This window comes from Eremomyces bilateralis, assembly GCF_010015585.1.
Source record: "Eremomyces bilateralis CBS 781.70 unplaced genomic scaffold P152scaffold_15, whole genome shotgun sequence".
NCBI lineage: Eukaryota > Fungi > Ascomycota > Dothideomycetes > Eremomycetales > Eremomycetaceae > Eremomyces > Eremomyces bilateralis.
In genome coordinates, this window is record NW_022985081.1 from 130,765 (window position 1) to 157,364 (window position 26,600).

Consider the following 26,600-nt stretch of genomic DNA (forward strand, 5'->3'; position numbering starts at 1 on the left):
CCAGCAAAAGCTCAAATGGCAGACTGACATCGTCGAGCCAACTCAAAATTCAACAATCCGCATACAGATATCAGCCATTAATCCTACCTTCTTATATAGCAACCCACACAGCATCCTCGACTCCTCCTCGACGCCCATATTCTCTATCGCCTCATCCATCATTTCCCGACAAATCCTCCTCCATCCCTCCCATCATGAACGCCGCCGGCGGATCCTCAATGAACGAGCTCCTCCAATGGAGCATACAAAACTCCGACGCCGGCCGTGACCCCAGCCAATCGCAGCACGCCACCCGCGGCCTCTCCGCCGACGCCCTGGCCCAACTGTTCGGCGGCCCGTCGGACGCCGACCGCATGCGTGACGCCATGGTGGCCGTCGTGTCGCCTGACGTCGACCTGGAGAACAAGCTGATCGCGTTCGACAACTTCGAGCAGCTAGTGGAGAACATCGATAATGCGAATAACATCGAGCCGCTGGGGCTGTGGGGGCCGTTGATTAAGCAGTTGGAGAATGAGGAGAAGGAGTTGAGAAGAATGGCGGCATGGTGTGCGGGGACGGCGGTGCAGAATAATCCGAAGGCGCAGGAGAGGGTAAGTCGTTCGTTTGTGTCCTCGAAGAATTCCGTGCTGATGTCTTGAAGTTATTAGCCGCGGGCGGCGTCCCGATTCTCGTGAACCTCGTCGTCAATGATGCCGACCAAGGCGTTCGAAAGAAGGCGATTTTGGCCCTCAGCTCGGTGATCCGAAACTACCAGCCCGGGTTGGACATCGCGCTGGAACATCTACCGGACGAGTACAAGTCGGAGGAAAAGATCGATGCGGGTGATATGGAGGCGGTGGACTCGATAATTCAGAAGCTGCGGGACGCCTCTAGTCAAAAAGGATGAGGCTTGGGGCACGGGATAATGGTTTTGTATAGTATCGTTTGGGACGGATGGTATCATGGTATATGTCTACGTATAGACTGGGCATAGGTGGCCCTTCGACCAGCAAATAGATGGCGGCGTCGGCGCATCCGCTATTGGAGTTGGCTTCACTTCGTCTCATCAGCTACCTTTCGTGTATCCCAGTCCAATGTGTCGACTCCCCTGGTCTCTTGGGCGAACTCTCCTTTAGAGTGGATCACCTTGCGATTCAGCGTGTTGCAGCCATCGCACTGCCAAAATCATCCGGTCCATGCCTTCGCAGCTATAATCTCTGTACCGAACATATCCCCCCAATCCAGCCCCCTCTCACAAAACCGCGCTCGCCACCCCCAACAAACCCAGCCACTCCCCCCGATCCATCTCCCCTTTCCGCAACCCCAACCCCACCACGACCAGCCGCTGCTCCTCATTCCGCTTCAACTGCACCATCGCCGCGATCTGCCGCGCCAGCAGCTGCGCCACCGTATCCCTCGTTGCGTCCGCGCCGCCGAGGATCGTCGTTGCCGTTAGGTGCGAGATGGGCGGAAGGAGGCTCTCCCCCGCGTCGGAGTTGACTTGGAGCGGGGCGGTGGAGGGGTCGGGGAGGGAGGAATTTAGGAGGACGTGGACCTGGTGAGATGGTTAGCTATGGGTGAAGATGATGAGGGATTGATATCGGGTACCCAGTGCGCGAGCCGGCCGTCCTGTGAGATCGTGATGAGGAGCTTGTCAGCGAATTCGATGCATGTGGCGGAGGTTTGGATGCCATCGATTTCCTCGGTGGATGATCGAGTCGCGGCGGGATAGGCCTCAAGCTTGAGATCGGAATGGCCTTCCATTTTCAGAAGCTTTGCAGAATGCTTGAGCAGCTCACATATTGTGAGACTCAATTCTATTTCGTTTGTTATGGCGATTTCATCTTCGATGCTGGTGTTGAGGTTCCCCATCCGTCTGTTTGATTGGCCAACATCCCTGTACGCCTCTACATCATTCGCAGATGCAACTGTAAACAGTTGCGCTTTAACTTTATTTCCTGGCAGATTGAACACCTCAAAATCGATTTTACACCGAAAGTGACGTGTCATACTACTCATTTGATCCAACCGCTGATTATTCGCCACACGCGATACATCGAACCCCTCCAGCTTGCAGAAAGCGCCCCTCCTCAGCGCCATCATGCTGTCCTTGCCCCTCGTCATCCCACGAGATGTATGTACCCTAGCCTTCAACTTCCTCTTAGGTATACTAATAGTACATTAGGACCATGTCCACTGGTACACTCCTCGTCACATCCAAACCACCGCCCCCACCGGCCCAACCACCACCAATCCCCCACCCACACAACTCTCCCAAACCGACCCTCACACCCGCCCCACCTCTCCCCGCCCCCTCGCCCCACGCAGCGCCCTCGCCCTCCTCGCCCAAGACGAGCACACCATCGTCCAACGCAAGCTCAACATCCGCCGCTTCGGCGCCGGGTGGATCCGGCCGCCCGGCATCGCCAAGACGTACCAAGCAACCATGGACGAGGAAGCCGAACGGGCGGAGCAGGAGATGTTGGCACGGCGGGAGGAGCAGATGGCAGAGTTGGCGGCGGCGCAGGACGGGGAGGGGATGTTGGGGCGGGGGGAGATGATGGAGGGGGTGGAAGGGGAGGAAGGGGGGGAGAATGTGGAGGGAGAGCGGGATTTGGACGACGAGGTTCCGGAGGCGGAGGAGGCTCTGTACGATGATAGCGAGATGGGGGGGGAGGAGTACGATGAGGAGATAACAGAGGGGATGTTGGGCGCGGAGGAGGCGGAGTTGGTGGGGATCGCGCAGGAGGAGAGGGATTTGGATGAGGATATTCCCGAGGCGGGGAGCTATCAGCATACGGATACGGAGGAGGAGAGTAGCGATGGGGAGGAGGATGTGAATGAGGGGAGGCTGTTGGGGATCGGGAATCGGATGAGCGTGGGGACGGCGGGGTTCGAGGAGGGGAGGAGCAGCTTGTTGAGTGTGAGTGACTTGCTGGACAGCAGTCCTGTGGCCGGAAGGAGTATGGGGACGAGACATTCGTTCATGAATAGGTTAAGGGGCCAAGGTAACCAGCGGAGTCCTCATTGATCAACAGCATCAAACCACCGAAAGCATTATTATCACGCTTCTAGACCATCCTCTAGGCATATGGAGGGGAACACGCTATTCTGGCGTCTTTACACCTTGCGCTATTAATATAGTTACCAAAAGCCGACAAGAAAGGGAGCCCAAGCTTCTCCCCGCCAGGATGCTCCTGGATCTTGTTCTTAAACGCCATCTCAAATGCGCCATTCACGCCGGGCTCTAAATGCATGAGGCCGGATATGCACAGGTTGACTTCCCAGCGCCTTCTATACCACCACCGTACGGCTGGCTCAAAAGAGCCACACGTACCAAAATAGAAATATCACCGCCGCGAAGAAGCCAACCCATACCTTCCACCCGACCCCCGTCTTCTCAGCCATCCTCAGCATCCGATTCATCGTGCCGCGTAACCGGTTTCTTGTGCCTTCGAACGAGTCGTTCATCTTCTCCGCCAGCGCGGACGAGTCCCGGATCTCCTTACCCATCGCCAATGTGATCTACGCTGGTTGGTTAGTGGACCAATCCAAGTGTTTCTGCCGGTTGAGAAACCCACATCCTTGAGTACTTTGACCTTCCCGATCATCCCCTCGACCTGATCATCGTTCTGACTCTCCAATTCCGAGAGCACGGCGTCGCTGTATCGGCCTCTCGAGTCAGGGGTAGCGGTCCGGAACGCGGCATCGGGCGGCGGTGCTCCGCCTCCGGGATATGCGGAAAATGCGCCCGAGGGTCCAGACGATTGATAGCCGTAGCCGCCGTTTGGTTTGTGGCCTTTTGAGGGTGATTGTGAGTGTGGGCGGGAATCGTAGCCGGAGAAGAGTTGGGATCGCGCATCACGTTGGTGGAGGGTGGAGTTGAATCTGGCGGTTGATTAGCGGGTCGGAGTCGGAGGAATAGGGTACAACGGTGGGAACTTGCCTTGACGCCATGGTTCCGACTATGTAAACAGTATATCATGTTCGACTTGAAAGAGGGTGAAATTTTGGAGGTTGAATAGCCGTTCTGGGTTTCTCAAATGCTCAATAGAGTAAAGGGATGTCTGACGGACGATTGAGGCCAGATATGCCGATCGGGTCGCGTTGCGTCATTGGCCCGAACTTCCACGCGCTTGAAGCCCAAAGCCATGATGATCACTGATGAGTGGTGAATCAACCTGGATTGTTATCGCCAACATTGCCCTTAAGATATATTAGCTAGGACTTCGTTTAGTTATCTCCTCCCCCATGGTGCGACAATGTCAATAGCGCGATAGATCTCATATTCTGGTGATGGCTCTACGATTGTTGTCGCAGCCGGCGACACGAGGGTTTTCGTCCGCATACCGTGCTTCGCTGCGAACAAGGTATGACTACTAGTATCTAGACCTAGAGTCTGTCTTATGAACAATTAAGGCTCTTGGTGTATTTATCAAACCATTTTCTAATCATCCAGTACAGAAACACGCCGCCGTGGTCCATACCTCGACATATCCGATGTGCCACTGTACAGGCTGGAGTAAGGAAATCCGGACATATAACCCCCGATGCAAATGAAACCCTGATATTCTTTGACAGTAAGAAAGAAATTATCTCCTGAGTAGACCCTCCGCTCAGATTATCCCAGATGTCTATCCACTCCGGTTTCGGTGGTTGTTGCGATTTCCGTGGCAATCAGACAGAAATCTCCCAAAGTCAGTTGCAAGAGTCGCAGCTCCTGGGGTCCTATCGTATGATCCATCTCGTCTTATTGAGAAATCCAAACTTAAGGAGCAAGGCGTGGAGGTGAAGGAGATCATTCCTCGATTGAATGAGGGGGCTGCATTCGTCAAAATTGCCTATGGGCCGGAGCAAACTGCGACTGAAATCGAAGATGTCCTTGGGAAATATCTTAAGGAACATACTTCCAGCCCTTGGTGGAACCCACTTCGAAGAATGCGAGCCGACATTGTGAGAGGGAAACCTTGGGTTGAAGACCTGTTCCGTTTCCCAAGTTCTCGAATCGAAGTCGAATTTCTACCAGCAGAATCAGGAGGATCCGCAACCGAGATGTCGCAGGAGCAGCTATATGCTCTTTTTCGGCATTATGGAAAGTTGACAGACATTATGTCGCAGCCGACAGATTCCAAAATTGTTCCTAGGTATGCACTACTTGATTTCACCTCCATACGGCGTGCAATATCCGCGAAAAACTGCATGCATGGATATACCGTGTCTGAAGCTGAAGGCGGAGGTAAGGGGGGGACGAGTCTTCGTCTGAGCTATCAAGAGAAGGATAAGGGACATTGGACCCGGGACTGGCTATTCAGCCATCCTCGGATAGTCATTCCTCTCCTGGTTGCCATTGCCACGGGAATCACAGTCGTTATCTTCGATCCCATTCGAACGTTTTTCATTCGCGCACATGTCACAAGGAAGTTCCATATCGAGGATAATTCCATCTTCACGTGGTTCAAGGCGCAAGCGATAGATATCCTCTCCTTCCAAAGACGGCGGGAGTCGGATTCGGGCATGGAAGCCATTTGGGACGACCGAAGACCGCACATCGAGCAAATCCAGACGTGGCTCATGGAAACCGCCGATACCTTCATCATTGTACAAGGTCCGAGGGGCTCAGGGAAGCGAGAACTTATCATCGATCAAGCACTGAGGGATCGGAAGAACAAGCTCGTCATCGATTGCAAGCCTATCCAAGAAGCTCATGGTGACAGTGCCACCATCCGCGCTGCTGCAGAGCAAGTCAGGTATCGTCCGATTTTCTCGTGGATGAATAGTATCAGTGGCATGGTCGATCTCGCGGCACAAGGCGCAGCCGGCGTTAAAACCGGATTTTCGGAGACTCTCGACACCCAGCTTAGCAAGATCTGGAACAACACCGCTATTGCGCTCAAGCAGATAGCGCTTGAAGGGCGGAAGAAAGATGACAAAGACGCGAACCTTTCGGATGATGAGTATCTAGATGCACACCCTGAGAAACGCCCGGTTGTTATCATCGACAACTTCCTACATCGGAGCAACGAGAACAACACTGTCTACGACAAGATGGCTGAGTGGTAAGGTATCCCATACTGTTGGGAGATCCTTTTGCTAATTATATGCAGGGCTGCCGGTCTCACAGCGGCAAACATCGCCCACGTCATCTTCCTTACCAACAACGTCTCTTTCTCCAAATCCCTAAGCAAGGCTCTACCCGACCGAGTATTCCGACAAATATCTCTCAGCGACTGTTCCCCCGAAGTTGCCAAGCGATTCGTCATCAATCAGTTGAAGATGTCTGACTCGGATGAGGTCGCGTCTTCCGAAGGTGTCGAGAAGAAACCCTCTCCTGAATCGATGAAACCCCGTGATCTTTCGGAGCTAGACTCCTGCATCGACTCTCTCGGAGGTCGATTGACCGATCTGGAGTTCCTCGCCCGCCGCATCCAGGGCGGTGAAACTCCGCGGAACGCCGTTCGCGAAATCATCAACCAGAGCGCATCCGAGATCTTGAAGATGTACATTTTCGGGATGGAAGATTCCACACGGCGTTGGACCCCCGAGCAAGCGTGGACGCTCATCGCAAAGTTAGCGCAACAACCTGATATCCGATACAACGAGCTGTTACTTGACACCAAATTCTCGAGCGACGGAGAGAGCGTCATCCACGCGCTTGAGCACGCGGAGCTCATTACCGTTGTCTCCGCAAATGGGCGACCGTATGCCATCCGACCCGGAAAGCCCGTGTATCAGCCTGCCTTCAAGCGATTGACCGACGACAAGGTATTGAAGAGCCGGCTTGACTTGGCGATCTTAGCGGACTCGATCAAGACCGAGACGGCCAACATCGAAAAATACGAGAAGGAGTTGACGGTATTAGGAGAGCTTCCCAAGCAGCCATCGGAAGTGGGCCCGAGAGTGAATTGGTTGTTGAAGAAGTTGAAAGCGAGTCAAGTCAAGATTGAGGCAATGGATGCAGAGAGCACCAAGTTGAAGAGAGTCCTCCAGGAGGAGTATTGAAGGTCATGAATCGATCCTTTGTAGCCCTTCTGTAATGTATATACACATGTCCACTCTATGATACATGTGAGCGTCCATCCCGGCTCACCAAAGTTTAATTTCAAAATCTCCGGCCTAAGCCCGAGTGTCCAGGTCCCATCGCCTGGCCTGAGTTTCACTTCAAAGTGAGTTCAAACTCCCTAGCCCATATATTGGAGTACCTAGATCCCATCACTGGGCCTGAGTCTCATTTGAAACTCTCCAGCCATATACTCAAGTGTCAATGCCCAAGTCCCATTGTAGACCTAAGTCTAGCCCTCTCTCGAACCTCAAAAGCAGATACGCCGAACCCCCCGAACGACGATTGCAATGCAGAAACTAAAAAAACGAACACGAGTAAGCTGGCCTTCTAAATGGAAAACTCGCTTATCGTACACGGCACTTCCATTCCTACCATGCGTAACCATCGTCATCGATGTCCTGTCCGTTCCAGTCTCCGTCGTCATCTTCACCTTCCGAAAGGAAATCCCGTTCAGTGTACTGATGTCGCGCGGGCCGCAGACCGTGGACCGTGATATCGACGCGTGTGCATGTCCCTTCCGCTTGGTCGTCATTTGCTGCGGCAGGCTGCCCATTGACGGCCGTCATCGGCCTCAATTTCCGCTTCGACAACATCTCTCCCATCTCCTCGAGCGGCCCTCGTAGGAACTGTTGCTCTTTCCATGCGTAAAAACCGGCCACCGACCTCAGCTCTTGACGTGGTTCGGCGCGAGAAAGGAAACTGTGCCGCATTTTGTTCTCGACCCAATCCCGCTTGAACTGCGCTCGTTCGCGGGGCGTCAGTTCCGTACAGTTCATATGGAGAACGAGCTCCCGGAGGTTGGGCATCTGGCTCCGTCGATCGAGAAAGGATTGAAAGAGATTGATCGCGGAAATGGTCGTTACGCCTTTCAAATTTACCATCGCGATCGAGCGGATGGCCGGCGGGAATGCGACAGTCCAGTCCAGTCCTGAGGAATCAATCCAGTCCGGGGACCCTATCATGTGGTCTCCGCGGTATTCAAACAGGTCAATGGAGAACTTTTTCAGTTTGGGGCAGTATCGATCAAGTCCTTGGATGAAACCAAGGCCCAACTCCTTGTTGTGGTATAGTTCGAGGGACTCCAGAGTCCTGCCATTGTCCATTAAGAACTGGTTGAGATGGGGGGTTGACAGATCCGTGCAGGAGGAAAACTCGACTGATGTGAGATTCTTTTCATACTGTGTCAGGAGTTTGCCGTTGATATCATGATGAACGGAATTCGGATACCAGATGAGGGCGGAATCGACGAATCTCAAGGACTTCAACTTGGGTTGCTGGCGGATGAAGTCCCGCAAGATTTCCACGTGCACCTGCCGCTCTGGAGGTTCTGTTTCAGGGTCCCTCCTGAGGAGGACATGGGCGTTGGCATTGTGGATAACCAGTTCTTCGAGAGATCCCAAAGCCCTTGCTCCTTCGGCCCACAACATAAAGTTGAAGAACCCCGCGCGGTTTATCAAATCGATGTCCAGCGTAAATTCTTTCAACGTGGATTTCAGTTCATCCAACGCTGGCTGCACCCACCTCTCCAATACCACTCCAAGACCTGTGGTGTTCACCATGGTTCGAAGATAGTCCACATGCAGTCCAGTCAGATTTGTGAGCGGCCCGGTGAGAGAGGGCAGTTGGAATCGGCCACGTCCGGGAGCGGAGAGAATCAAGTGCTGTTTGGCATCGAGGTGGAGATATCGTATTTTCGCCCGATAGTCCACGGCAGTCTCATTCGGGTCCTTCACCAAAAGGTCGGCGAGAAGATGCGGTTTTGCGCGCGATCCGGAAATAGGGGGGTCTTCATACAGCGCCGTCAGCGCTGGCTCTTTGAAACTTTTGCACATGGTTGCCATATTGATAAGCCATTTCACCCCGTCTGTGGCTCGCAAAGTTTTCTTGTCGATGAGAGGGTACGCGGCGAGCTTGAAGATCTCCACCCTAATCTCATAGGGAAACTCAGCGAGCTGGAATCCAGTCATATTTGAGTTGCCTTTGTCTTGAGGCGGCTTGAGCTGGTCCAGCTCCATCCGTTTTGATTTCTTTGGCTTGCTGGAGTGAATGCGAGAGACGCCCTGTTTGATGCTTGCAGGTCGGGTGCGTATGGCAATGCTTGGAGACTTCCGTTTTCTCTTCTTTGACAAATGGCTCTTCTCTGGCCTGAATGATGTCTCCGCATCGAAGTTCTCCTTTTCTAACTTAGTTCCATGTCCGGTCAGAGCTGTTTCGGTTCGAGATCTAGTTAGTGGTCGTGTGGGGGTTTCGAGATTTCGTGAGCTAGGTTGGAGACGCCCAGAAGATGTGCTATTCGCCATGGGAGTGGCCAGGTAGGCATCGACGACATCATCGTCGTCGCTGGGTTCTGTATATGATACCCGTTGCCTTTTCCTCAATCGCTGCGCCATGAGCTTCTATTCTTTTTTCCCCAGGCAACACAGCCAGGAGCATTGGCAGTATCTACAGTTACCTCTATAAGCGTGCAAGTGCTATTCATATAGAGTCTATAGCTAGGCAATGTTGCATAGGGTATATTGTGATGAGTTATGAGTGTCGTGAGAATCGGATAGCTGTCAGCTGGAGGATTATGACTGGGTGAGGTCATTCGGCTATATCTCGGAAATTGATTAGATCACGTGCTAGGCACCAAGGAGTTTATACCTCAGGCATCTATAGTACCAAACAATGCCTAACAGTCCGACCCAGATGGATTTCTACAGAATACACCCGGAAAACAGGGATGACTTGTGCTTCATTTTGATCTCAATCCGTTATTTTTCGTTCTGGAATGATATATCTATTATCATTTGCCTCAATTGCCATTGCTATATGTACGTGCTAGGTCGAAGACAACTTGGTTATAGCCAAGGATCGGCATCTGCCAGCACTGTTCCCACTGGTTCATTGCCTGAGAACACTTTTCACGAGGCCGAGCGGGTGGGGTATTATGTTTCCTTTGATTTACCAGGGAGGAAAACGGGTTCGAAATCCCTCGTGAGTATCTATAATGGTGCTCGTTGGTGATACAACCAGTCCTCCTATCTCTGTTGGATACATCGAGGGAACGAGGATTCTATGCTGGCAACTCCATTGGGATTTATCTTACATATACTCGTACTTGCTTGTGATTGAGTAAATTTCGATACAAGTTTTGATGTGCACTCCTAATTTAATAACATAGCTATACTTCGCGGCGCGAACACTGGATCGGTTTTCTCAAGGGAAGGGGTGGGCAACCAAAAGGCGGAATGGCTGTGTATCCAACTACGATGATATTTCGAAGTTTGACAATTCGAAGTGGTTTGCGAAGAGGCACAGGGCGTCCATTTCATGATCCAATGGCATAATGTGAATCATGGGAATATGAGGGGACGACACGGTTCGACGGGCAATCATACAGACATTGGAAGGGCTGACACCTTTTGCAGATCAGAACGGTCCACAACGGCCAGCGAACATAGCCAAATAAAAATGAATTTTATTCCTACTTCACATCAGTTCTTTGAACTTTACAACGCCAGAGCGTTCTGGACCACTCTCAGCCGATCTGGAGAGCAATAATACATTAACGCAAAGTCACAATCCCGCTCTCCGGAGCATAATGATAAGCTGCCACAGAAGAAACGGCACAACCGGACTCGAAAATAAGAATATCCCGGTTCCGGCGTTTGAGAAGCCAGAACGGGTCATGAAACCGGCCAACCGCGCCGGCGAACTGGAAACGCGTCGACTCCGACACATACCACCACCGATCCATCCACCAAATGTAAATAGCCAAATCGAAAAACTGTAGAAAAAAATAAGGCAAAAAACATGGAATCCCAGAACCGTGATCTATGTATCGAGTTCGGGCCGAAAGAAATGGACATCGTTGGGTCGTCATGTAGAACTTTCGGGGGGGTCGGGTGCCTTGTGGCAATGCAGATGTGGAAACAGCCAACCAACCGCACAGTGTCTATGGAATAGGTCAAGTAGCTGTGGTCGGGCTTGAAAATATCGATGCCGTGGAACGTTGGATCAGATAAGTCTCCGGCGTGATCGTATGTATAGAATGATATCGGATCGCTCCAGAGGTGTCGATATCCCAAAATCCAGATGGCAGGCCAGTAAGAAATTATGATTAGTGGGGAGTCTATGTTTTTCCGTGGTCGTAAAGGTCGGCATCAGAGCAGACATTCATCGTGTGGACGAATGGTCCGCTCTCCGGTCGTGATCGATCAGCAACACAGTTTACGACCACCGTTTCTCTCCACCAATCTCTTTCAATCCACCGATCCGTTCCAAATCCAGCGACTGATACCGATCCGCATCCGACTGCTGATACGGCGGCAGGTTCTCCTTATCGTTGACCGGCGCCATCCCAACGCTATTGGGCTTATCGCCAACCCGCACCACGACCACCCGGCCCGACTGGCGCTTGCCCTGCTTGTCCAGCTCGTCCGGCAAGGTGATACGAATCTCCGGGACCGGGCTCTGGGGTGGCGAGTTAGAACTGGCCATGAGGTTCTGCTTCTCCTGGATGACGTAGACGGACTCACGGCCGTATGGGGCGGCTTGGATGCTCAGGCCGCGAGGGTTCCGGGGGGTGAGGGGCTCTTCGGATATGGAACCAGTGCGGCGGGAGGAGGCGTTGCGGCGTCGGCGAACGCGGCGGAGGACGAAGAGGAGGCCGACGCAAAAGAGGGCGAAGACGAGGAGGGAGAGAAGGGCGATGATGAGCTTCACCATCGTTGGGGTGAGAGTGGACTCGTTGCCGTCGTCACGGACGACGAGGGAGCGTTGAATAGCAGGCATTGCGATGTTTGGGATGTTATGTCCGATAAGGTATATTCCAGTACCGATACCAAATGTCGGTAATATCGGGATAAGGATGCAAATGAGCGTGGGTTGCTGTTGGATGTTTGAATAGAAATGCTTCGGGGGCTATTCGGACAATGCGTTGTTAATCGATGCTAGCATATGCTGCATACGATATGGAAAAACTGCTGGAGCAAAGTCGATAGTCGTGTTGTGGTATGATATCAAGTCCTGTTCGCAGATAAGGGTCAGCATCATGTGCATATTGGACTCTAATTGACGTTATGATAGTCTTCGAGCAACAGCAAAGGGAATCGAATGTCCCAAATCAAACAGCAAGTAGTAGAAAGCGATAAATGCGACTATCGTTGGTGTTGTTGCAGACCGTTGGTCCTTCTTACTTACGGAATGTAGCGTGGAGTTCGACTTACCTTTGGGCGCTGGATGAGGGCAAGTTAGGGCAAGACAAACAACAGATTGATTTGACTTCGTTCGGATTCGAAAAGAGCGATAGAAGTAAACGAGAGACGATCCGATACAACCAGCTGAAAGAGTGAAGCTGGAGTATGGAGGAAAGAATGTATCTGGTGGTGGTGGAGGAAGAGGAGAGATAGTGAAGGAGAGGAAACAAAAGGGTTGATGTTGGTCGAAGGGGAGACAAGACAGGCACAATGGAAAAGCAGCACGAGGAGAAGAACCAAGAAGAATACGACAGGAGTGGAGTTGGCTGCAGACGGTGACCGGTGAACAACTGGGCTCCCTCGAACAGGAGTGGTGTGTGCATCGCTGCGGCGGGTGTGCCTGGCAGAAGCGCTCAGGGCCTCCCCAGCCGCAAACAACCCAACAACCAACGAGCGAAGGAGTTGTCCTCTTTTGTGTCTTGGCTTCAAGGAGCAAGGCAGATCAACATTCAGTCCCCACACCGAAAACCGAGAAACCTTTCCACTGTGGGTGGGATAGCGTGGCGCCTTCGTTCAAAACGGTTAGCATGCGACGTTGCACGGATCGTCGGCGCGGGACCGTTTGGTCAGCTAACCGTATTAGGAAATATTGAAGCCGGGATTGGAGATTGCGATTTCGTGATCGGACTCCAACGAACTGCTCCTTTTTGGCCGTTTTGTTGGAGAGCGCCTAAAAAGCACACAATGCGCAGGGGGATCTCGTGGACAGGTGGACTCATGGCTCTGGGACGTGGTTGATTCTGGAAATAAATCAACCTTGAGCGCAGGGTTGATTAATGATTAGAAGGCTTGGTTATCGATTCCATGTCCCGACCATGCGAAGTACGAAGCAATGGCGATAGGGAACGTGCCGTAGGAAATCCGATGCTAGTGTTTTCCAATCCCGCTCTGTCGTGCTTCACGAGACTTCACGACGGACTTCGTCTTCGCATCTTCTCATCTCATTCCCCGACGGAGAATTCGGGGTGGGTACAATTTTCCTGGGTACATAAAAAACCCTTGGCTCCTGAAAATAGGGTCTTGCTGAATCGTCAATGCACTGTCACGAACTGATGGGCTGGCGGGCTGAGCCTCGCTCGTATGAATGGACTCAAAGGGATGAGACGACGATGCAGGTTTGAACTTCGAATTCAATCATGTATATGTAGTTGACGATATTATCCTTACCTGCACAAGCGGCGGACAACAGCTCCGCCAGTTTATCTACACTCTCCAGTCCCTTGAAGATAAGATCAGGTTCCCATTTCTCAGATCACCTTAATAAGTGGGGTTCTCCTGTGATGCCAGGCTCGTTTCGCCTTCTTCTCTTCTTCTCTTGCCTTGCTATCACTGCATTTTGAGAGGCTGGCGACCTACTTAGTTACTCGGCCTCTGACGCCAAATGTTACAGCCTTCGGAGTCTCGGAGGGCATGGCACTTCTATCTCGTGGTGGCTGGCCCAACGCGAGGCTAACTGATGCCATCATGGCACATGGGTACCATAACCACCCCGAACTTCCTCCTGGAATCAAGAGAATAATTTCTCAGATGGTCGTCCGAGGTTTGCGGAAGGTTCTGGTCTTCCGGGCGAATGAATTGTCGAATGGGGGACGCTGAGAAGCATCGTCATCCTGGTGATCGCAGAGGAAGAAGGATGCCAGCCGCCAAATATCCAAACTCACAAACACCATGATGGGAACTTAGGGGACTCAGGTATGACGATTGATGTCCCTTGGCAGATGCTCAACTTGTCGACATGACTATCATCATTTCCCTTCTCTTCACGATACGATGCATTCATAAGAACTCGCAAAGTTAGTACGCCCGAGACGGCCGACGCATACGAGGGGTTACTCGGGTAAGATACCTCCGTCGGGGTGATGGCATCCTATCCACAGTTTCCCAAAGCTGCGACGCGAATCCAGGCCCAAGCATCGGCGTCCTCGGTACCTAATAAATCCCCCGACAATCGCACGATGGTGAAAAGTGTGAAAAATTGCTCTTTGATCTGGCGCTGGGATATCATAAGGAGGTCGTTCGGTGTCTTTCCATCCGAGTCTTCCATCATTTCCGATAGCAGCAACCTCCTTTTCAAATGAGCACCTCTCTAGCCTCACCACTAGACCGTAGATGTGGAAGATCGAACCATGATATTTACGGAATATCACATCCAGTGGTTTTGCTCCCGGGCGGCTGCAATGGACTACATGAGGGTACCAAGTACGAAGCCGGTGGTCATCCCGGACGGTATTTATGTCGTGTCGTGTGAAGTGTCACTTAGGCGTTGCCTGTCCCACGTCTCATCGTTGCCCACGCCGAATGCGTTACACATATATCGACTAACTCGCCCCTGGCCCGTCAAGTTCATGATGGATCCGGAGCTGTTGTACGGTCTCGGATTTATCTGATGAATAGGGTACCCGCAGAAAGACAATCCGCCAAAGGTGCGTCGTATCAACCCTGGAGATTGTTGCTAAAATTATGATTAGCAACCCACCTGAGTACCCGAACACAGTCGTATAGACCCTAATTGATTGGCTAACATATGGTAACGTTACCATTTACCGTCTGACGGGAGGTATGGTAACGACTCCACCATTTGGCTGGTTTAGTCTCCGTTCTATTTCTGCCTATCCGGGGAAACTCTTTGCTTGTGGAGGCCTGGAGATGATTTGGGTTATCGATCAGATCAGTGCTAAGCATCACGAGGGATATCGACAATATTGTGAGTAATTATACAGGAATTCGAGGTTTATATCCTACCTGAATAGTATCCCAACTTTCGCGCCTAAGCACATCGGTATGGATAGATGCCGGAGCGGATCTAGGAAAACCTCATCACCTGTACCGTATCTAACCAGCGATTCCCCTCTGCACTGCTGGTCGCTGATGGGCTTTGGATGGCTGGCTGCTGTGATAGTTCGGTTATGAAGAACGGTGCCTTGTCAAACCGCTCAACTATCTCTGTACTGGCCAATGGGCCTTATTGAACCATGGCAAGACCGAAGGCACCAGCAGCTTTGGCCATCTACTCATGGGCCGCATCACGATCAAGGAAGCGAGTCTCTGGTTATCTGACCACGGGACTTGCAGCTGTCGTGCGACCAAGTCGAGTGGACGTGACTGTTGGCGTTTGACAAAGCTAGAGTATGTAACGGCTTCTCATGTCATCTGAGGTCTGGCGAAGAAAAGTCTATTTGTTTGGCAAGTGAGGCCATGGGATACCGTTCCAGCAGTCGAGGAGACGAGCTATCAATTTGAAACTGCTCGCCTCAAGCGTTGGTGTTCTGAAACGCAGGTGACGGCGGGGTTTGTGCGCCGGAGGGCGTGATGAGCGCAGGAAGCAAGGCGGGGTGTGGTACGGATGGAAGAACGGCACTAGCAGAGAAGCGTCCCATTATGTAGCTTCAGGTTTAGAGGATGGTACGAGCAGTAATTCAAAAATATGTCAGATCACTTGCGGTGAGCAAGGCAGAAGTAGGCATCCGATTGATCAACGATGGGGTCTGCGTGCCACGATGCAGTACTGTGATATCCTTCTGAATTTTGTGAACGAGGGGAATATGAACCGGGGGGTTGATTTGTTTCCAACCCGCTATTCGCTGGAGTAAGGGTTTGTTGAGGATCAAACATCTTGGATGTTACATTTATGTCCTAATAACAAAGGCACAAAATGCAAATGGCGTAGAGAGAGACAGCAATTAACGTGATAATCTCATAGTTAACTAAAGATATCCAGGAGATTGGAGACGCTAGAATTAGAGCCCACACCCTAGTTTCTAACGACTGTGGAGTGTGGAGTGTGGAGAATTGGATTGAATGTTGGCAGCTCTCCCGCCCAAAGACAGAAAAATGAGAGCCGGTTTCATAGTTTCAAGCCGCGAAACGACCAATTTGGGTGCCCCCCCGCGGCCTTCACTCTTTGGAACCTGGGGCCTGGACCCTTGGGGCTTGGACCCTTGGATCCTCCCCATAAATCCACTCTATCACCGTAAATACGCCGCAAATAAGGCTTTAGTTAATGGCACTTAGAATTAACGACTCCAACCCCGCACCAGACTGTTCTTTGATCTTTCAGTTATTACCTACCTTAGCGGTTGGATGGTATTACCGCTTTACCAGTATTAGCAGAAGGGGATGATGGGGGATTGGGGAAGTGGAGTGTTTAGTGGACCGCCGTAACAACGAAGCCCAAATCCACCACCAACCATCGGATCTGATGTATCATCTTGAATTCGGCATTTCTTGATCTCTTGTGTTTCGCGAATCATCCCATCAGATCTCGCTCACGCCTTACCCAGTTCCTTTTCCTTTCTTTCCTTTCACACGCTCACCAGCTATTTCTCTTCTCCTACAACCAACTTCTCCACAGTGCCAGTCACCTTGAATATTCGCCTGGCGTGCCCTTCGTCACCTTCGACCTTGGTTCCTCCTCCCCCATCTTCCCATTCCACCACTTTCCCCGTCCTCCCCTCCCTTGCGTCGCGATAATTTGGATGGAATCCAAATCCTCCCTGCGGATGCGTTCCCCAACGGACGCGGTCCATCCAGCTATCCTTTTGTGATCCATGTAGAATACGGTGCCCATTGAATGCGCGCGCCTTTGATCCTCGTCCTCATTGCGCCAAAAAAATACTCGCGCGGCCTTTTCCAAGGGATCAGCTCAACAGCCTGCGTTTCCGCTCAAAAACCTGCTCCTCGCCCACTGCCATTCCGCCATCGCATCTGCAACCCTTCTTCCCACTCTCGGATCCTCCGAATACATACCTCTCCTCTTGTTTTTGTATATTGCGCCCCGTACGGAGTAAGACGAGCGCTCTTAGCTGGCCTATATTGCCCCGCCAAACATACCGGTCGAATCTCCTGCCCTTTATTTTTTCCCCACGGAGAATCCAGCCTAGACGGGTGGCTTGACGATCGCCGAGTCGGGCCAAACCTGCGTTTGCCTTCCGCTTCAGCCCTGTCGATTCGCGGACGCGGTGACGCCTGGGAGGGAATTTCCAACCTTCCTAAAATTCAGCTTTCCCGTTGGGTAATCCCATCCCATTGCGGGTAGCGACTGACTTATAGTCCGATTGCTACTCTTCTCCTGCCTTGCTCCCTTCACTTTCTACTCTTTGCACCCAAATCCCGCGATTAATCCATTCATCCAGGCCAGGAAGTCTGGCATCAAGTATCCATAATGGTGTCTAGACGACCGAATGGGAGACGGATTCCTGCACTGCCCAACAGCCAAGTAAGTTTGCTTCTCGACTTTTTCCATATTTTGACATGTTTGTTGGTTTCCCCTTCGGAGAACCCTGGCTAACCTCGAATTCAGCCTAGAAATGCCACCCATCCTAATTATGACTCCCCTTTAGATGACGAGCACTTTGATGAGGACTTTGAGGCTACCACCGCTTCAAGCGTCAGCACGCCAGGCGACAGTACCATCCTCCCGCCTATGAATCCCTTTTTGGAAAGTACCATCTGGGCTACCACCGCCTCCGACGGTCTTAGCAATGGGATCGTCTCTACTGTACGAGATGCTTCCAGGAGTCGAGGTATGGCGATCATTAGAGCTTCCTCAGACCCCAACGCGCTGATGATGCTCACAGAGCGACCGAGTCACCTTGGATCTTTAGCGGATACGAGTACCGCACGAAGTGGACAGTCGACTTCATTGTTCCCTTCGCCTGACGCTGCGGGTTGGAATGGTCAACTCTCGCAGTGGCCATCCGCTCCCATGCAATCCTCTCTTTATCCGCGAAGCAATGGCGTGTCGCCATCCAGACAACGAAGCTCGCAGGCCACACCTCACTCACAGTCGGCTTTTGAGGGTGCCGCTCAGTCGTTCACGTCGTACCGCACACCTCTTCCGCAACAGTCTGGTATGAACCCACTCGCTCCGCTATTGGACTCCAACACCAGACTGTTGCGCAACGGCGACGCGACTCCAGGGGGTTCCATCACCGCTCTTCCCGCGGCCGGCAACGACCCGAACCACACACCGCCTACCACCAACCCGTGGGTCGAGGCAGGTGAGTTTAACTATCAACCACCCGACGATCGACGCAGCGTGACAAACCCCGACCACTTCGGCACGCACAGCGCGGCGGGATCACGAAATGGGAGTTTACCGCCATCGAGACATGGTGCAGATTCCGGTGGATTTTCTAAGCAAGCGGACGATTTCAGCCGATTCCCCCCTGCGTCGAGCCAGCAGTCTTCGGTCCGTCAGTCATCAGCGATATCCGGGCAGGCATATGGTCGTCGATACAACGGCTCTCCCAATTTTTTAGAGAATGAGGTGGCGATGCTTAACCGATTGAGAATCGAGGGCGGGATCGATCGTTCCAGTAGCTTGCATAAACCGGCGCTAAGCGTCAACGGCGCCCGACCCGGATCCACGGCACAAGGACCCGAACCCCACGATCTTCGATATGCTCGCGCCAGTCTTCCAGATATCTTGCAACCCTTCAACGACGGTTCATTCAATGCGGCGGGTTCATTTACGCCGGAGGGGCAGCCTGCATCCCTGGCCCAATTCAATAATCACCACGATCACCTCTCCAATCTGCGGAATCCCTATCGCAACGGTGCGGCGGGAAATAGGGGGGCCTGGACTCCCAATGGTGACGCCCTTCGCAATGGCACTTATTGTTCGACCGGCTCCACCCCTCCAACGCACGACCAGCCTCATCACCGCCACGATCTGACGAATCTTCCGTCGACCGGTCCCTCGGGGCATCAGCACCGCTCTCTTTCCTATGGCAACTCCTCTCTGCTGGAACGAAAACTCCGTGGTTTGGAGCTCGATCAATCCCGTGTTGCCGCTTCGCCCCCGTCGAAGATCTCATCATCTACAGCCTATGCAAATTACCTTCAAAAAAATGCACAGAATTCGTATCATCAGCAAATGTCCCAAGGGCAGCGGATTGGTGGATCGCCGCACCTCAATGGATATGCCAGCACGCAGTATAGCGTGCCTCTTTCCATGCAATCCAATGCCGGGACCGGATCATCAATGTCAATGCAGCACTTGAACGGAATGCAGAATATGAATGGAATGATGCACTTGATGCCGGTGGAGATCCCGAAAGGACCGCGGGAGCAAGAGGGATCCGTGGGCTTGCGAAGCGCGCTTCTAGAGGAATTCATCAACACTTGGAAATTTCGGAAATGGGAATTGAAGGTATGCTATTCAACAGCATAGAACGTCTGAAGGATCCCACTTTTCGGGGTGGACGAACTTGAATGACCTTCGCGCTATCAACCCAACCAGTGCAAGGGCACGAAAGTTCGTCCATGCCGGACTAACATCATGCTCAGGACATGCGCCACCACGTCGTTGAATTTTCCGGGCACCAGCTTGCATCACGACAGATCCAGGACAAGCTCGGGTCGTCCAACAGCGAGGAGAAAAGCCGATTCTTCGAAGAGCTCCTGCCGAACGCGACGCAGCTGATGGCCGACGTCTTCGGCAACTACGTGATCCAGAAACTCTTCGAGCATTGTGATCAGAACCAGAAGAAGCTCCTCGCCATGGAGATGAAGACCCATGTGGTGAGCCTCAGTGTGCAGATGTACGGCTGCCGAGTCGTGCAGAAAGTAAGTGGTGCTTTCAGTCCGACCTTCGACCCCCTTGCTAAACATCGTGATCAGGCCCTCGAGCATATCCTCGTCGATCAACAAGCAGAGCTCATCAAAGAACTCGACGGCCACGTCCTCCGTTGCGTCAAGGACCAAAACGGCAACCACGTCGTCCAGAAAGCCATTGAGCGCATCCCGTCCGAACACATCCAATTCATCGCTGACGCCTTCACCGGCCAAGTCGGCCAGCTCGCCAAGCACTCCTACGGCTGCCGCGTTATCCAACGCATGCTTGAGCGCTGCGACGACCGCACAAAGCGCACCCTCCTAAACGAGCTGCACGGCGAAGGGGACCGGCTCATCGCGGACCAGTACGGGAACTACGTCACGCAGCATGCGATCGAGCACGGCTCTCCCGAGGACCGCACGAAGATAATCACCCACGTCAAGACGAGGATTCTGATGTTCTCCCGACACAAGTTCGCGTCCAACGTCGTGGAGAAGTGCCTCGTGCACGGCACCTCGGCGCAGCGCCACGAGATGATGCTGCGGATCCTCGAGCAGTGCCCGCGCAACCCCGGGGTGGCCAGCAACGAGGCGCTCTTCCAGCTCCTGAAGGACGCGTACGGGAACTACGTCGTGCAAAAGCTGCTGGACACCGTCGACGACGAGGACTACGAGCTGTTCGCCGCGCAGTGCATCCCCGAAATGCCGCGCGTCAAGGAGTTCGCCCAGGGCAAGCAGGTCCAGGCGCTCGACGAGAAGCTGCACCAGCGCGCCCTGTATCGCGCAATGCCGACCCTGACGCCCTCCGGCTCGGGGACCCCGCCGCTGGAGGACGACACGCAGAGCCCCGATGGCGTCTCGAACCCGAGTCCCAGGGAGGACATGCATATAGCGCTATCCATGCGTCCGGAGTTGAATGGGAAGGCGTCCGCCGGGATTCAAGCACAGTTCTCCGTCCCTGATATCGGCGTCGAGCCGTTTCCTGAGCCAGACTCAGACCCGGACTCGTCATAACTGGTTGAGCTGGGTTGAACCACCTCTTCTATTCATTCCATCCCATCAATCGTTTGTAATTCAAGAACCCCCGGTCACTACTGTCAGTGAGCCGGTCCCGTCACCCCTTCGATTCGCACTGTAATCCTCTTTTCAATGTTTTAATCCCCGTTCAAATCAATCTTTCCGGTGTATTTTTGCCTTTCCCTTCTCTTTATTTCACTCCCTTCCAACGGCGTCGAAAAACGGCAGAAAAAGGAAAAACAGGGGGAGCACGGGATGATCGCCTGGTCACGACTCACGATTCTCCCGTCTAACATCACTCTAGACTCGCGACCACGGTTGCGTGCACGGTAGCATATTTCGATTAGTGGGTGTACAATCGGTTCGGTCGGATTAGGTGGTTGCTTTCGTTTTTGGTGTCGCGTCTCTCTTTTTAATGCAGCTGGGGCTAATTGTTCATGAATGCCATTCCTTCTACCCTCGTTTCTTGCGTTTCGGCAGATTTAACTAATGGCTTCGCCGTATCTGCTTGGATAATTCGCCTCCACCTCATGTAATGCTCCTACCAGTTTCGTGGTTTTCGGTGTTGTTCCTCCATCCTGCCGTCGCTCCAGTCTCGGCAATCTGCAGACGGATCCGGACCGGTGCTGACAGTAGATGGTATGAATGGTCTGAAGGCGCCTGGTTGGCATGGAATATCAACAGATGGAAGGATAGGGTCCAGTCGGACACCGTTTCGCTTATATGGAGTGGTGCAACGGGCTCTACTTTCTGGGTTCGGTCGGTAAGGTACATGTTATGCGGACTGTTCATGTTAGTCGGATGCAGGTATTGATTGTATCGTAATTCTATCTCCGGGTATTCTCATGAGCCCCATGAATCAGGGAATAAATGGGTCGGACCCGGTGGGCGGGCATGGTTGGCGTATTTTGGGATCTCGCCGGGAAACGAAGATAAATGCATAGTAAATCAATGGCTAATCGAAATCCCTTACTCTTTGATCATGGCTTTTGCTATGGGAGTGATTCATTTCTAAGGCCTAGAGGCTTAATCTTACAATTCCATCTATACCATCATCCCTCATTCTCCTCGTCCTCCTTCCTCTGCCTCTCCTCCTCCCCCACAATCTCCTTCCACCGCTCCGCAAACTCCTTGAGCGCGTCACCCCCCCCGCGGCTGGCGTCCACGACGTCCCGGGGCAGTTTATGAGCGCTGTACTGCTGCGAACTGAAGTTGTACGCCTCCGGGTCATCACGGTGGACGAGACGGAGTTCGGGGAGATGAGGAAGCAGCGCGTCGGGATTGAGGAACTCGGAATCGGCGGGTTCGGCAGTGTCAGTCACGGCGCCGTTGGTAGCTTCGGGACGTGGTGGGGTGGAGGAGAGGTGCAGTCGGACAATTTCCAAGGGCGTGAGCTTCTCCTCATCATCCTTCGCATCTGAGTCAGGCGGAGACGGCCTCTTCGGCATCTCCGCCACCTCTGCATGCTCCTCCGTCAACAGCTCCTCCCAACTAAACAGCAGCGGATCCGTCCGCGGCGCCCACGGGTTGACGTCGATCAACCAGACGCGCTCGTGGGCCGGCGGGATGTACACGTCGAAGGCGTAGTCCGGATCGGGGAAGGCGTGCTGGAGCGTGCGCGTGAAGAACTCGAGGATGGTGGCGATCAGCTGCGGGCGGAGGGGGAAGAGGAAGTCGAAGTGATTGAGGTCGCGCTGAGAGATGCTGAGGAGGCGGCGGTTGCGGACGAAGCAACGGAATTCGAGGGACGGGTTGAAGTTGACGGATTTGCGGAGGACGAGATGGTAGGGGATTTCAGGGATGCTGTCCGGTTTTCTCGCCTCTTCATCGCCGGTTGCTTGGGCTTCTGATGTCTCAGCCGGACCGTCTGCTTCTTCCTCCCGATCCGTCTCCTCACAGTCATCAAACACATGCTCCAAATCGTGCGTCACGAAATCCGAGCTCTTCAGCAACAAATACACATCATTGGGCGTCCGACACTCCATGCTATTCGTCGCCGAGATCCACGTCGCATCCTTCGGCGCGCTCCAGTTCAGCTTCGGGTGCACCTTGCCGCCCAGCTCGGCGATGGTGGCTCTAATCGCCAGGTGCACCTCGCGCCACGCGGTGGACGGGTCGTCGTCCTCATCGTCATCGTCGGACGAGGAACCGCCTTGCTCGGCGGAGGAGAAGATTCCGCTGTCGTCGTCGGACCACTCGTGGCGGGGGGTGTCCTCGGAGGGGAGGATGATGCCATCAGCGCGGAGGTAGGAGAGGAAGGCGGGGGGGAGCGGGATGAGACGGGCTTTTGGGGTGACGGAGCGGTATCTGTATTATTAGTCTCGGTTTGACAATGAGTAGGCGTAATAGTTACTCACTTAGGATGCCATGAATGGTAGGAGCAGTTTATGATGTGAGATTTCGTCAGCAGAGGGAAGGTTGGTAATATGAGATTCTCCTCTTCTACCGAACTTCCCGGCTCATTTAAAATTTCAAGATTACTTGAAGCCATATCTGCAATCCAAAATCCGTCGAAAGATGTCCAAATCAATGGTGAAGAAATGTACGTCGTGAAAGTCTGGATGATGGTCGAGAATTCGAGATTATGACTCCATTCTCCACAGTGCAACCTTGATGGCGATCTCGGCCATGACTCGCGCATTTGCCCCACCTCCATTTCTAAAGCCAAACTTCACCACCATATCAATGACATTCACTCTGGAGTTTCCAACTAAAATCTCATGTTTAGATAAAACAATGACCCTCACCGCACCGTCGTAAACTGAACATATCCCCCCGACGCTAAAAACCTTCAACCCAACATGTCTGACAACGTCGGCCTCACCACGCCACGAGGCAGTGGCACCTCTGGCTACGTCCAGCGCAACCTCTCCCTCCTCCGACCGCGCGACCGTGTCGAACCGTACTCGAAAGAGCTACGACATCAGCAGCGCAAACCAGATCCGGAAATCCTGGAGCATGAGCGGAAACGACGGCTGGAAAACGAGGTGTATAAACTGCGCGATCGCTTGGAAGAAGAAGGGTAAGCAACCCACCTGGCGACCCGTTGCCACGCCCCTTACACAGAGCCCAACTGACTGTGTCCGTAGTGTTAATGACGATGACATCGACGACCAATGCGACGCGCTCCGCAAGAAGCTGCAACAAGACTTCGAGCGGACAAAATCGCGCCCCACGGACGCGAAGGGACTGAAGTCGCATCAGGTGCACGACCTAGCGAAGGCGAAGATCGAGGAGACGGAGAAGATGCGACGCGCGTTGGGGATCCGGGAGGATTACGAGGAGGGGAGCCATTGGGAGAAGTCGGAGCAGCGGATGCGGGATGCGGTGGAGGAGAAGGAGGGGGATCGGGATCGGGATCATTGATGATTCGAGGACAACAGGTCGAGTTAAGGTCGCAAAGTGGGGGTTAACTCCTGTTTCAGGGTTCGGGCTCGCCCTACGGCGCTTGGGAATCATGGCTTCTGTCAATGAGGTATTGGCGTCGCGCCAGAGATACGGACTCGAATAGAATTCCGACACGGCTACGTCCAGGTGTTGGGGAGGTTCAAAATGGATGATCATATCCAAATATTAATGAAAATCTAATATACACAAATACACATCTATCATCTCCGATCATTCCAGTCGTAACCCTCGTGAAGCCCATGGAGCAATGAGCATGCCACGATAACCATCCACGGCCACCATTGTACGGCCCGAAAGTTGGGATCCGAGCCACCGACACTTTTCCAAACTGTGAATTCCTCTCATTCGTGCCATTTCGTCTTATATGCTCCATTCGATAAGGTATTCCTTCCAGGCAACCACAACACGTGGCAGGCCTCCAGCAGGTGCTTGAACGAGAGCAGGTTCGTAGTACAACCACGCCTTGCTGCTAGAAGTTACGGTCCTGGTCTATATTTTATGCCGCCCGCAATCCGGCTGTTGCCAGATTAGTCAAACTTGCCACCAAGCGCGATAGCGATGTGTATCGGTGCAGGGTCGAAGGCGACTAAAAATGTCACTGCAGTGCTGGATTCGCCGCATACAGCATTCGCATATAAGATTGCAGGTCAAGTTGCTGGACAAGCCGGCGCCAGTGAAGCATGGGATACGCCGCGATGGCAAAATTGATCTGGTCCTTCGGATGCAGATGCCGGAGGATGTTGAGAAGGACCTCGTTCGGCAGCATCCCCTTCGCCAAGGGGTTCTCATTCCAGCCGTTCGGCACCCAAAAGTCCGGTTCGAATTTTCCCGTGTTTTTATGGATGCCGATCGCATGGAAGAGGCTGAGGGGCGGGACGATCTCGGAATGCTTGAGACGCATGAAATCATAGCATGCGAAGACCAGTGCCATGAATTCGTGGGGCTTGAGGTGGTCGATGACACATCGTCGCAATTCCGGAGGGAGGTCGAAGAATCGGAACGCGTTCTTGGATCTCCTAAATGGGCCCGGCCGTCTTAGTGCAAGGATATTGGAAAGGCTATCCGGAGCCATGATGGATTTTTCAGTCAACGTGCGGCTTGGTGGATTCAGATCGCGGTGACAGGATCGAATATGCCTTCTTAGCGACGAACCAGCTTAGGAGCCCGGTCACACAGATGTACACCCCAGTTGGTACCAGTGATGCCGGGAGGATATTCAAAAGGTAGGGGTCCAGAACTACGGCAGGTAAGCTTCATGCGACAAATAAGCAGCTGCCAGACTAACTGATATCCACAGGGACAGGATAAGGCTTAAGCATCAACTCGGTGTCAGGTGAAATGTATTCAGGAGAAGCCTGGATCCGCAAGAAGTGCTTGGACGTGTGTTTCAATTCGGGCACTGGCTCCTGGACGATGCAAGAGTAATCACGATTCTCCGAATACAACACCAGTGATTGGATAAGTTCTGGTACCTGGAGGACTTCGGAGATGGACAGTACGTCGACGTCAATTTTGGTCGGGTACTATTATACGTCAGGAAACGTCGAACGTGATAATCAGTCTTTCCTACTGTGGCAGGCCAGCAAACCCGCACTTCAAAGCGCTGGCCGATTCGCAGGTTCTCCAGGAGGTACCAGGAGGAATTATCCGGAGCGCTAAACGAAACTGGTAAACTGGCGGGCTCCTGGAGGTGATGGGGATGCAGACTGAGCACGTCCAGATCGTCGAGGGTTGGATGGATGTCCAGGATCGGAATGCTGGGCTGAGCGATGAAAACGACCTTCTCGACGTTGGCCTGGACAAGTAAAACAAAGAGTGTGAGAATGTGGAGAAAGAGAAGTGAGGGCATGATGTCGGTAGGCTTCAGTTCACCACAGTTTATATGATCATCACAACAACACCGTCAAGGGCTGATGAAGCTATCCGAGGGTGACTCTGTGGGTGACTCTGTGGGTGAATCCGTGGGGGGAGGTGATAGTAAAGGGCGAAGCACTGCATGAACCATTTACAACCCCAATTGCATAGATATCGTTACCGTCAAGATGGAGACAGTAGATTTAGGAACAACTTATCCTGATATATGGATTCTGATATATGGTCCCTGATAGTGTATTAGAGAGTGTACCAGTAGAGAGCCGTGAGAATGTAGAGTGAAGATGGGCAACTCCTATCGAGGGCAAGGCCGAAGATCAGCCACCGCCCTCGAACGCGCTTTCCTCAGTTGGCTGAGAGTGGAAGTGGAAATGGGGAGGATGGCCCGAGCTTCAAGTACTAGACCCCATCGGGTATGGGCGACAACACAATAAACATCCATCGCCATCTCTTCTCCTTATCCCACC

General features: G+C 52.9%; 14 protein-coding genes across 14 annotated transcripts; 6 read left to right on the forward strand and 8 right to left on the reverse strand.

Moving 5' to 3' along the window:
- Positions 1-218: 218 nt before the first annotated feature.
- On the forward strand, positions 219-886 carry P152DRAFT_400024 (putative Hsp70 nucleotide exchange factor; the record flags this gene model as incomplete). The annotated part of the gene is made up of 2 exons (XM_033676549.1): positions 219-590; positions 641-886. 2 exons carry the CDS (start codon positions 219-221, stop codon positions 884-886), a joined length of 618 nt encoding a protein of 205 aa, XP_033532599.1.
- A 345-nt stretch (positions 887-1,231) lies between these two features.
- P152DRAFT_399798 (uncharacterized protein) lies at positions 1,232-1,743 on the reverse strand (the record flags this gene model as incomplete). The annotated part of the gene is made up of 2 exons (XM_033676536.1): positions 1,232-1,534; positions 1,588-1,743. 2 exons carry the CDS (start codon positions 1,741-1,743, stop codon positions 1,232-1,234), a joined length of 459 nt encoding a protein of 152 aa, XP_033532600.1.
- Positions 1,744-2,080: 337 nt separating this feature from the next.
- Positions 2,081-3,010, forward strand: P152DRAFT_450563 (uncharacterized protein; the record flags this gene model as incomplete). Its single annotated transcript, XM_033678179.1, has 2 exons — positions 2,081-2,113; positions 2,165-3,010. The coding sequence occupies 2 exons, from the start codon at positions 2,081-2,083 to the stop codon at positions 3,008-3,010; spliced, it is 879 nt and encodes a 292-aa protein (XP_033532601.1).
- Positions 3,011-3,024: 14 nt separating this feature from the next.
- P152DRAFT_459841 (uncharacterized protein) lies at positions 3,025-3,995 on the reverse strand. The gene is made up of 3 exons (XM_033679764.1): positions 3,926-3,995; positions 3,561-3,867; positions 3,025-3,504 (listed from the first exon to the last, which is right to left on the reverse strand). The coding sequence occupies exons 1-3, from the start codon at positions 3,934-3,936 to the stop codon at positions 3,298-3,300; spliced, it is 525 nt and encodes a 174-aa protein (XP_033532602.1). The 5' UTR covers positions 3,937-3,995; the 3' UTR covers positions 3,025-3,297.
- A 157-nt stretch (positions 3,996-4,152) lies between these two features.
- Positions 4,153-7,089, forward strand: P152DRAFT_459843 (uncharacterized protein). Its single transcript, XM_033679765.1, has 4 exons — positions 4,153-4,349; positions 4,444-4,559; positions 4,610-6,035; positions 6,084-7,089. The coding sequence occupies exons 1-4, from the start codon at positions 4,276-4,278 to the stop codon at positions 6,976-6,978; spliced, it is 2,511 nt and encodes an 836-aa protein (XP_033532603.1). The 5' UTR covers positions 4,153-4,275; the 3' UTR covers positions 6,979-7,089.
- Positions 6,980-9,579, reverse strand: P152DRAFT_459844 (uncharacterized protein). The gene has a single exon (XM_033679766.1). The coding sequence runs from the start codon at positions 9,427-9,429 to the stop codon at positions 7,408-7,410; it is 2,022 nt and encodes a 673-aa protein (XP_033532604.1). The 5' UTR covers positions 9,430-9,579; the 3' UTR covers positions 6,980-7,407.
- Positions 9,580-10,386: 807 nt separating this feature from the next.
- Positions 10,387-11,021, reverse strand: P152DRAFT_73069 (uncharacterized protein). The gene has a single exon (XM_033683212.1). It carries the CDS (start codon positions 10,902-10,904, stop codon positions 10,587-10,589), a length of 318 nt encoding a protein of 105 aa, XP_033532605.1. The 5' UTR covers positions 10,905-11,021; the 3' UTR covers positions 10,387-10,586.
- A 230-nt stretch (positions 11,022-11,251) lies between these two features.
- On the reverse strand, positions 11,252-11,815 carry P152DRAFT_475037 (uncharacterized protein; the record flags this gene model as incomplete). The annotated part of the gene is made up of 1 exon (XM_033681383.1): positions 11,252-11,815. One exon carries the CDS (start codon positions 11,813-11,815, stop codon positions 11,252-11,254), a length of 564 nt encoding a protein of 187 aa, XP_033532606.1.
- Positions 11,816-19,318: 7,503 nt separating this feature from the next.
- P152DRAFT_400079 (ARM repeat-containing protein) lies at positions 19,319-20,850 on the forward strand (the record flags this gene model as incomplete). Its single annotated transcript, XM_033676551.1, has 3 exons — positions 19,319-19,432; positions 19,570-19,848; positions 19,903-20,850. The coding sequence occupies 3 exons, from the start codon at positions 19,319-19,321 to the stop codon at positions 20,848-20,850; spliced, it is 1,341 nt and encodes a 446-aa protein (XP_033532607.1).
- A 418-nt stretch (positions 20,851-21,268) lies between these two features.
- Positions 21,269-21,786, forward strand: P152DRAFT_73110 (uncharacterized protein). The gene has a single exon (XM_033683214.1). The coding sequence runs from the start codon at positions 21,389-21,391 to the stop codon at positions 21,665-21,667; it is 279 nt and encodes a 92-aa protein (XP_033532608.1). The 5' UTR covers positions 21,269-21,388; the 3' UTR covers positions 21,668-21,786.
- Positions 21,787-21,905: 119 nt separating this feature from the next.
- Positions 21,906-23,414, reverse strand: P152DRAFT_515388 (D123-domain-containing protein; the record flags this gene model as incomplete). Its single annotated transcript, XM_033682899.1, has 2 exons — positions 23,211-23,414; positions 21,906-23,160 (listed from the first exon to the last, which is right to left on the reverse strand). The coding sequence occupies exons 1-2, from the start codon at positions 23,342-23,344 to the stop codon at positions 21,906-21,908; spliced, it is 1,389 nt and encodes a 462-aa protein (XP_033532609.1). The 5' UTR covers positions 23,345-23,414.
- A 139-nt stretch (positions 23,415-23,553) lies between these two features.
- Positions 23,554-24,219, forward strand: P152DRAFT_508308 (uncharacterized protein; the record flags this gene model as incomplete). The annotated part of the gene is made up of 2 exons (XM_033682579.1): positions 23,554-23,875; positions 23,943-24,219. The coding sequence occupies exons 1-2, from the start codon at positions 23,655-23,657 to the stop codon at positions 24,217-24,219; spliced, it is 498 nt and encodes a 165-aa protein (XP_033532610.1). The 5' UTR covers positions 23,554-23,654.
- Positions 24,220-24,537: 318 nt separating this feature from the next.
- P152DRAFT_73166 (uncharacterized protein) lies at positions 24,538-25,466 on the reverse strand. Its single transcript, XM_033683216.1, has one exon. It carries the CDS (start codon positions 25,331-25,333, stop codon positions 24,857-24,859), a length of 477 nt encoding a protein of 158 aa, XP_033532611.1. The 5' UTR covers positions 25,334-25,466; the 3' UTR covers positions 24,538-24,856.
- P152DRAFT_73105 (uncharacterized protein) lies at positions 25,322-26,263 on the reverse strand. The gene is made up of 3 exons (XM_033683213.1): positions 25,832-26,263; positions 25,547-25,784; positions 25,322-25,498 (listed from the first exon to the last, which is right to left on the reverse strand). Exons 1-3 carry the CDS (start codon positions 26,108-26,110, stop codon positions 25,344-25,346), a joined length of 672 nt encoding a protein of 223 aa, XP_033532612.1. The 5' UTR covers positions 26,111-26,263; the 3' UTR covers positions 25,322-25,343.
- Between the last annotated feature and the right edge of the window lie 337 nt (positions 26,264-26,600).